The 10,411-nt window shown below is 34.6% G+C and overlaps 1 protein-coding gene across 2 annotated transcripts in view; it reads right to left on the bottom strand.

The window, feature by feature from the left end:
• Nucleotides 1-582: 582 nt before the first annotated feature.
• RCHY1 (ring finger and CHY zinc finger domain containing 1) overlaps nt 583-10,411 on the bottom strand; it is a 15,380-nt gene continuing 5,551 nt past the window's right edge. Inside the window, exons 4-9 of one of the 2 annotated variants that reach the window (XM_082390286.1) lie at nt 5,907-5,985; nt 4,390-4,434; nt 4,221-4,279; nt 4,106-4,132; nt 3,014-3,134; nt 583-1,237 (exon numbers count right to left, since the gene is read on the bottom strand). In XM_082390286.1, coding sequence (XP_082246412.1) covers nt 1,109-1,237; nt 3,014-3,134; nt 4,106-4,132; nt 4,221-4,279; nt 4,390-4,434; nt 5,907-5,985 — 460 coding nt within the window. In that variant the 3' untranslated portion in view covers nt 583-1,108. The remainder of the gene's footprint in view (nt 1,238-3,013; nt 3,135-4,105; nt 4,133-4,220; nt 4,280-4,389; nt 4,435-5,906; nt 5,986-10,411) is intronic. The other variant, XM_082390287.1, reaches the window with a different exon arrangement.

Raw genomic sequence — 10,411 nt, 5'->3', positions numbered from 1 at the left:
TTTTATAAACAGACTAAGTTGGATACTGGGACACTGCTGTAAAAAAATTTCAGGTCATCAAACATTTTTGTGTACCATGTTCCTGAATTAAGAGGTATATTTAATTCCATCACGAGTCCCTGAAAAAGTTACATTTCATGTCCCTTCTACTCATCCATACCTACTTTCAAGCATTTAGAGAAGAAAGAATCCACCCCATTCACAACAAAGACAACCAGTGCATAAAGAAAAACAAGGAAAAAGCTAGTCAAGTGTGAAGGACACTAGAATGTAACACCATGAAGGCAGGGACTTTCATCTGTATTGTTCACTGTTATCTCTATAGCATCTAGAACCATACCCAGCACATAACAGTTGCTCACTAAATAACTGCTGACTGAATGAATAAATTATTCTTGGAAAAAATAATTTTGGACAACCAAAACGATTATTTTCAATGTTGATGGCTTTCTTAAGGCTCAGAAGAGTTCTATTATTTTACCTTTTTCCCAATTACTCTTATGGAAGATTACTTCAAAATAAAGAAAAGAGGATTGCTCTGAGCCAAAAATAGATAGCCTTGGAAAAAAACTTTCTATAAAATACTGTTTCAATATAATTTTATTAGCAGTTATTACATCAAAAGTCACATTTACAGGATCCAAAGGACTGTCTTAGAAAATTCTAAAGTATATGTAATTAGACTTTAACAGTAAGATAGAACATATTCTCATAGCACAGCCCTTAAAAAGTCAAGAATAATACTGAGAATTAAGTACAGTTCTATCAAGAACTAGAAATGAATTCTGTGTGCATAGTGGCACTTAAAACAAAGTTCCATGTAAGTATAATACATCTATGGATGTGAATTTCAGTGGTAAACATTAACTTCCAAACAACTGACACCAAAGGAATTTCCAATCAAAACACAAGCATGATGGCTTTCATTCAATGTAGAGCTGTGATAATTCTATAAAGAGGCTGTGAATCCTTAAGTCCTATGATTTTACCCTGTGACACTAATACAAAACAAATCAACTCTAATGCACAGATTCTGACACATCATGATAAAAAGATAGCCTTTTTCTATATCAGAAAATGCTGAGTTGTCCAGTGCAGTATAGGCTGGTCATTGCTGATCTACTGAAATTCTATATCCTCCAGACTGAGCAGTATTGTAGGACTCACAAATATTACATTTCATGCCTAATATATGGAACTGGACTGTAGATTTTCCATTGCAATCATTGCAGAGAATCTGAAAAGAGATGAATTAAAATTAAGTATACTAAACCTTATAGATAGAAAGTGGCATTGTCTGCTCAAAACAATTCCTCGAAAATCATACTTAAGATACGAAAACATACCTTTTATTTGTTCACTAAAAACTCTAATAAGAAAGTAGCTTTGAATTTAGAAAATGAAAATGTGGATTTGAGCTAAGAAGTCTTATTTTAAAGTAGTTCCCAAATAGTATAAATAGTAGTAGCACAAAAATTAACATCGGCATCATAATCAGATCAAGACCTAGACTAATTCAAAACAACACACAATTTCATTATTTTTTGTTGACACTTAGAATATTATCTTAGTTAACAAAACAAATTTTTACATACTTATAATATTTTTGCTTATTCTTTAATATACTAAGTTCCTAGCCTTCCATGCCTCAAAAATGAATTAAAGTCCAAAAGAATACTTTCTAAAGTTGAACAAAGAAAAGCTTTTGGCTCGTCCCTAAAATGACAATAAGATGCCACTTAGGAATTAATCTCTTCTAGTACTGAGATCCTGAAAAATAAAAAAGGTGTTAACCTGAAAAAAGATCAATAAATTACTATGTGAGAAAAGCATTAGCTTTAGAAGAGCCACACCATAATAAGTAGGAAACATCCAAATTTTCTCTAAATTATAATTTGGAAAGTAATTCTTTTAAGAATATGACCTAAATGTAGAAAATAGATTACTCGTTGCCTAGAGCTAGAGGATTAAGGAATAACTGCTAATGGCTATGGGGTTTCCTTTTGGGGTGATGAAAATATTCTAAAATTGATGGTGGTTATGTTTGCACAACTCCAAGAATACACTAAAAAGCACTGAACTGGACATTTTAAATGGATGAGTTGTATGGTATGTGAATTATATCTCAATAAGGCTGTTATTTCAAAAAATGATCTAAATAGGACACAGCACACTACAGCCTCTAATAAAACATGACACTACTATCAGTATTACAAAAGTGATCTTTCATTGATCTTACTAACAATTCAATTATCCACATGAATTATGAAATGCTCCAGTGTGAATTAAACAGAAAATAATTTTTATCTGGCTTTGTTAAGTGGTTTTTATCTTTTTGTGTAGAAGTATTTGAAATGAAGATGTTTTGAAAATTTATATGTCGAAAAATTATTAAAGCACCAGAAAGCTATCTACTTTCCAAGTCTAACCTGTAACTGAATGTACTATGCTGAGACTAGATAGCAGCACATCTCAATTAATGGAGAAAAGATGATCATTCTCCACGAGGCAAAAGGCACAGAAATACCTCTTATATTTTAGATTACAGGCTAAGACCAAATAAAGTCTTAGACTAAAAAGGGTAATAAACATTAAAAACCAAGAAGTAATCATAAAAAAAAAAAAATCAGTAAACATGTTTGCCTGAAATAAAATTTAAAATAGTTAAAATTAAAACATAATTAAAATAAAACATCAAACCAGTAATCCACCTCTACTCAGTTACATTACCAACTGACTCTGCTAAGTGATATGTAAATTATTCAGAATAAAGTTTTTGCCTGCCATCTAGTGTTGGGAAGAATTTCACAAAGATATTCTTGGATTTTTTTTCCTGGTCTTTTGAGTTCAGAGTAACTAAAATTTAAAGATTATTCTGTCCTTCCCATTAATCATCACATTGGCATCTACACCCAAATAGTACTTTTTAGACAGATCTGAGCAAAAGGGAAAAAATACACATGAACATCAACAAGGAACCTGAAAAGTATTTTTAAGCATTGATTCTACTCACATCCACAGTCATGTTCTGATATTCTGATGGCATAGGAGTGTGTGCTACCTCATCATCCAGCTGTCTCCAGTACCTAGTCATATCGAAAGCAGAGTGCATACATAATGGACATCTGTAGCCTCTAGGAGAGATAAAAGAGTTATTTCCCAAACGTTAAATGGGGAGTATATCAACTCAGGTATACAAGAAGATGCATGCTAACTGGTACATAAACCATCCAAGACAGGTATTATTTTATATTTCAAGATCATCTTACAAATCTGGAAACTTTCATAATATAAAAGTTTTCAATTAAATCCTGTGTCATAGGGTATTTTTTAAACCTACTTCTTTTTCCTCAGTTCTCTAAAATGAAGAGGAATTACTCAATATTCTCTGTAGAATATACTCAATATATTTTAAAAACCAATTAAACTGCTTTTTAGCTAAACAGCCTCAATTTCTTAATCTATTCAAGCAAAGGAGAGATTGTATTCCTTAAAACTTATTCAGATCATATTATTTCCTTTCTAAAAATTCTGAAAAAGTTCCCTTCTATCCGGCTCCTAAAGTTTCTACTCATTAGTTTGCAAGACCAAAATACATTTACACAGTCTCCTCTTTCCTAACTATTTGTATCTCACTTTAGCATCCTTTCCCCACAACAAAATCAGCATTAGATAAATCTTATCAGCTTTTTTTGACAGGTCATTATACTGGGCCAATAAAACAACTAAGAATTTTGAGCAACATGCCTCAGCATTTTTATTTTTTACAACGCTATGACTGCCTCTGGCAGAGACTGAGCTCCCCAATAAGTATAGCCAGAAAATGAGAGTTATCTGTCTCAAGTTGTGAGATGAGATAAGGCATAACAGAAACATGAGGACAAAGGTATAGTCCTATGCCCCCACCATGCTTTTTGCTCAATTTAACACCACCCATCTACCCAACCCATCTCGAGAGAAATATCTACCATGTCCAATATGGTGCAAGTAACTGCAAGGTTTGCCCATTTCCCCTTCCCCTCAAAAAAACAAAACAAAGGGAAGAAAAGGAAAGAAAACAGAGGTCTTACAATTACAGTTTTTTTAAATCCCATGAAACACTCACTCTTTCAACATTTCTTCATAACACGTTCTGAAAAATATAACATTATTTTAATAAAGCAAAAAGTACCTCCACTATTTCCAAACATTTTTTAGGAAAAAAACCAAAGTTACTTTACCTGTGTAAAAGATGTCCACATGGCAAGACATGAGCAACAATACGGGATGTGTGAATGTCCTGTAAAAGGAAATAAATGTTAGTGCTTAATTACATGAAGACAATATAAATACCCAGTATTTTAAATTCAAGAGGGGATATTTCCAAAACAAAAAATATTTTAAGCTTACCTCCAAACATATTGGACAATTCTGCCGGGAAACATTTTCAATACACTGTTTAAAAGCAAAACTAAAATTACCAAAGCTTAACTAGATGGAAATGATATAACCATAGTATTAATAATAAAAACTAACTAAGGAAACAATACCAACTTATTAAAGATAATAATGAACATTAATACACGTTTCTTATATGTCAGACAAAAATTGAACAGTTAACTCTCACAACTATGGCTTTGCACATTACCTGAAACAATGAAATTGCTTAATATGTCTTAATTATTCAAATTATCTTCATTTTATATATAAATAATAACAGTTCATATTATACAGATTGTACTACATGCCATATGCCAAGTTCATTACCTGTATTACCTCAATTAATTCCCACAACACTAAATGAAACAGGTACAATTATTACCCCGTTTTACAGATGATGTATTTGAGGCCTAGAGAAGCTAAAGAACTCCCAAAATTATATGGTAGCAAGAGGTGGAAATATATTTGAGCTCCAACACGGTGCCCACAGGGCCTGAGTTCTTAACTTGACAAGACAGTGTCTGATTAGGTGTGAGGAGGTAACAGAAAAAGCACCAAGTCATGGATGATGCCCAGGCTTTTTAATTAAGCACCTGAGTAGATGATACGACCATTTACTAATATAAACAATAAAAAATAAGTGAGAAACAAAATAAAAATACCACAAGAGAAAATGAGTATACAGTTTTCTAAAGACAACACAGCAAGCATATCTTGCTATCACCCTAAACTCAAGTCGGTAAAACCAAACCCAATCTTTTATCTCCTACAAATTCACAATCTATTAATCAAGTACTTTAAGCCAGCACTAAAAACCTTGGGTGTCATCTTTATTCAGCCCCATTGTTTCTCCCTTATACTCGTCACAATATCCCCTATGTTCATTATTCATCTCACCACCTTAGTATTTTAGGCCAGTTATTATCTAGTATCTATTTTTAAAACACTCTCGTTAGTGTCTCCATTCTCTAAATTCTTAGATAGAATCAGTACTATAAACGATAGTTTATTAGATTTTCTCCTAAGTAATGGAAAATAATTTTTAACAGGCCTAGGATCATGACATAAAATTTCTACATCCAAATGAAAAATATGTGTCTAATTATGAAAGGAATACTGAATTTTCTTGGAATGCTGTTAACAAAAGGTTACACTGCTCTGTATTTCTCCTGTACCACACTTTTTAAAAGTTATTCTTAAAACCAGTATCAACGATAAGAATCCATAAGCCAATTTAGAAGTTGTCTACGTTATACTAATAACTGGTGGAAGTATTCTTACACACCACAGAGAAGAAAAGGAATTGTAGATCAGATATTCTAAGGTGTATACTTTAGAATATCTACTTAATACTGCTTAAAAATAAAAAGCGACATGATTGTACTGGGTAATATCTGAAAATGAGCATGCTTTTAAACAAATGAGGATTTGAGCTGTTTTCAAAAACACTGTAATACTTTTTAAATCATGCAAACTGAATTATATACCTTGTGCTTTCCTTGGAGATTTATTGTGAGGCATAAGTTACATTTCAGACAGTGGAAAAAATCTTCCTTTGGACCAATCCTTAAAAAAGCATGAAAACAAACACGTTTTTTACTACAGTGATAATCTGTTCATCATATATAAGTTTAGTTTCACTGTAAAGAAAGTTCAAACCACACTGAAGAATATGAGTAAACCCCTACCTCCCCAACAGCATTCCCCAAACGTAAAAGCACTACAAGCAGAATGGTACCTACCCTTCCATGTCTTTTTTTCCTATAAAATTGCCCATATAAATATACAGACACACACACTTTGGGTTTTGTTTTTTACATAGATGGATTCTTTCTATATATCCTGTTCTGCAACTTTCTGAAGAAAACAATTATTTCCTGAAGAGCATTCTATGTATGAATACATAGAACCACTTTATTCCTCTCCACAGTTTCATAATATTACATGGTATGGATATATCACAATTTTTTTAATATCCTTTTATTGATATAATTTACTATCTTTAGTTCATACAATGATACAATAAATATCTGTATACAGACATCACTCAACCTACATGTTGATGACTTTTTATAAGATTCCTAAAAGTGAAACTATGGGGTCAGAGGGCATTGCATCATCAGCTCTGATGCTGCCAAACGGACCTCCAAAGACAGTACAGTTTATACTCCCACCAACAGTGTGCGACAGCACCCACGTTCCCCACACCCTAGCCAACACTGGTTACCTATATGACAGACAAATATGAAAAGTCATTTTAATTTGCATTTCTCAAATGATGAGACAGGGAGCATATGTTAATGTTTATGAACCATTTGGATTTCTCCCGTGGATTGCCTGTTCATGTGTTTGGTTCATTTTTCTACTAGGGTATTTGTCTTTCATCAATTTAAAAGAGCTCTTTTTGGTACTCCCATGGTGGTCCAGTGGTTAAGTCTCCATGCTCCCAATGCAGGGGGCCCAGGTTCGATCCCTGGTCAGGAAACTAGATCCCACATGCCACAACAAAGATCCCACACGCGGCAACAAAGATCCTGTGTGCCGCAACTAAGGCCCAGCACAGCAAATACATAAATGTTTTTTAAAAAGCTCTTATTTTTAACTGAAGTATATACTTGATTTACAATGTTATATTAGTTTCAAAAATATACAGCATAGTGATTCAATATTTTCATAGAGGACTTCCCTGGTGGCGCAGTGGTTGAGAATCTGCCTGCCAGTGCAGGTGACACGGGTTTGATCCCTGGTCCGGGAAGATCCCACATGCCGTGGAGCAACTAAGCCCGTGCACCACAACTACTGAGCCTGAGCTTTAGAGCTTGCGAGCCACAACTACTGAGCCTGCATGCTGCAACTACTGAAGCCTGCACACCTAGAGCCCGTGCTCCGCAACAAGAGAAGCCACCGCAATGAGAAGCCCGCACACCACAGCGAAGAGTAGCCCCCGCTCGCCGCAACTAGAGAAAGCCCGCGAGCAGCAACGAAGACCCAACGCCGCCAAAAATAAATAAAAATTTTACAAGAATTTTTTCATAGATTACACCCCATTTAAAGTTATTACAAAATAATGGCTATTATTTCCCTGTGCTGTACAATATATCCTTGTTCCTTATCTATTTTATACATAGTAGTTTGCATCTCTTAATCCCTTACCCCTGTATCTTGCCCCTCCCCCCTTCTCTCTTCCCACTGGTATCCACTAGTTTGTTTTCTATATCTGTGAGTCTGATTCTGTTTTGTTATATACATTCATTGTTTTATTTTTTAGAGTCTACATGTAAGTGATAACATACAGCATTTGTCTTTGTCTGGCTTTTCACTAAGCATAATACTCTTTAGGTCCACCCACGGCATTGCAAATGGCAGAATTTCATTCTTTTTCTGTAGCTGAGTAATATTCCTCTGTGTGTGTGTGTGTGTGTGTGTGTGTGTGTGTGTGTGTGTGTGTGTGTGTGTGTGTGTGTGTGTGTTTGTAAGTGATACTGTTATGAACAGTACCACTTGGGGTGCATGTACCTTTTCAAATTAGTATTTTTTTCGAATATGTACCCAAGAGTGGAATTGCATACAGTATCATATGGTAGTTCTACTTTTAGTTTTTTTGAGGAACCTTATTTAAAGGAGCTCTTCACATATCTTGGGTATTAATCTTTTTCACTTGCATATGTTACAATTATTTTTCTGGTATGTCATCTATCTTTTTTTTACATCTTTTGTCATACAGTCATTTTGATTCTTATGTAATAAAAAGACATATTTCCCTCTATGCCTTATGCTTCTGCCTCTGGTCTTGAAAAGACTTTTGAAACCTATAGGTCATGAACACATTCCTCTATATACTTCTAATGCTATGGCTTATAATTTTTATATTTTTCTTTCATCCATTTGAAATGTATTAGGTATGGTAAAGGTGAGACGGCTAGTTGTCCCCAAATTTCTCTTATACCTCTTCTTGCACAACAACAGAAACATTTAGCTAGGCACAGGGCTGTCCAGAATAAAAACTATTTTCTAACTTCTCTGAAGGTATGAACAGAAGAGACAAATGAAAGTTCTGTCTCATGTCCTTAGGAGAAAAGGGTATATACCTTCCCTTCACCTATTTCCCCCTTTCCACTGACCAGAATATGGACTCTTCTAAACTATGTAGGCTAGAAAATATCTTATGGATGGCAAAAAAATAAGACGAACCTGGACTTCTGTTTAATTAACTACATGGTTCAGACGTTTCCATAAGAAACATAAACATCTACCTTTTTCAAAGCACTTGTTATTTAGAGTTTCTGTCACAACATGCTAAAACCATATTCTAATGAATGCACAGTTTTAGTAATCAATTTTTTGTTCCCAAATGGATAATCAATTTTCCTAATGCCCTTTCCCCTGATCTGAAATGCCACTTTTGTTATAAATTCCTATGTATAAATATGTGAATGTACACACACACACTCACAAACACACTGTTCTTCCCTTTATCTATTTGTCTATTCCTGTACAAAGAACACACCATTTGAATTACTCTAACTTTATCATGTTTTGATCATGTGGAAAGGCAATCCTCTCCTTGTTATTCTTCCTTTTCAAAATCAGAATCTGCTTAGCTATGTGAATTTTCTCTTCCAGGTGAAATTTAGAATCAGCCTGTCAAATTCCACAGGTAAAACCCTGCAGGGAGGCTTCCACTACTGCCCAAGACAGAATAAGAGAGACTGGATCTACCCTCCTGCCTAAAACAACCCCCACAAAACCCAAACAAAATATATGAAACAAGTTTCACTGAACATCAGGCAATGAAGGACAGTGATCTGTGAGATACAGGAAGCAAATTAAGTGAGCCCTACAGCTGCCCCAGTTTACTGCTTAGAGCACTTTCAGGCCAAACAAGTTGAAGGAAGTAAGGCAGAGCCAAAAAGACTTCCTGACTGAGAAGATGGCTGGAGTTCACAGGACAGAGTACCAGAGAGGACAGAGCTGCACAGGGGAGCCCCTCAGGTATTTAGCAGGATACACATCAGTGCATGCATGTGAGGAAACTACCCAAGGCCAGAGAGAGAACCACCCAAGAGAACTAGAAGGAACAGTGCTCAGCACTCAGACATGGCCAGGATCAGTGTTTACTCCCATCAGCCAGACTGGAAAACCTGAGAACTCATGGGGTACTGGGTAGAGTACTCAGGAAGGTACTGAGTAACACCTCAGTAGTGAGGAATATTTATTCCTAGAATAAGCACACCTCCAGATCCATCTAACAAATTATAAAAGCAAGTCCCAGAAGTACCAAACTGTTTCCAAGTAACTTAACTGCATCTCAAAATAAAGCTCACGAAGATTTGTAGGAATATGAAAATATCCCAACAAGGTAAAAATCACAGTGTCTGGTATCCAACAATGACCAGTGACGCAAAGCAGCAGGAAAACCCAACCAAAAAAGAATAATCCATCAATCAAAATCAATCCACAACTGACACAGATGTTAGAATTAGCAGAGGAGGACATTAAACCAATTATTATTACTATATTCCATACATTCAAATAGTATAGACATGAAAGATATAAAAAAGACCCAAATCAAACTTCTAGAGTTAAAAACTAGAAAAAGTTGTTTGCTTATGATTGATACATCTTTTGGTATGTTTGTTATCCTTCCTTAAAAACAACTACATAAAAGAAAAGGAAGAGATTTAAAATTCTCCAGTGGGAACAAGGAGAAAGGATTAACATAGAATACTTAAGAGCTCCAGCAGTATTGGTAACATTCTATTTCTTAACATGAGTGGCTTGTTATATTAGTATACTTTAAAACATACACATGTTACATATATGCTTATGTATACACCTAACACTTCAGGATTTTTAGAAAGAAAAAAATTCCTATATATCAACATGTCAATAGTACCTTGTCAGTGGGTGATTGGACTTCAGGCTGTTTTATCAATACTTTCATTCTTTCTACTTTTCTGTATTTTCCAATTTTTAAGTCTGTAGTGATTTT

This window comes from Balaenoptera borealis (genome assembly GCF_965194805.1).
Source record: "Balaenoptera borealis genome assembly, chromosome: 4".
Classification (NCBI taxonomy): domain Eukaryota; kingdom Metazoa; phylum Chordata; class Mammalia; order Artiodactyla; family Balaenopteridae; genus Balaenoptera; species Balaenoptera borealis.
This window is presented reverse-complemented; position numbering and strand designations above follow the sequence as displayed.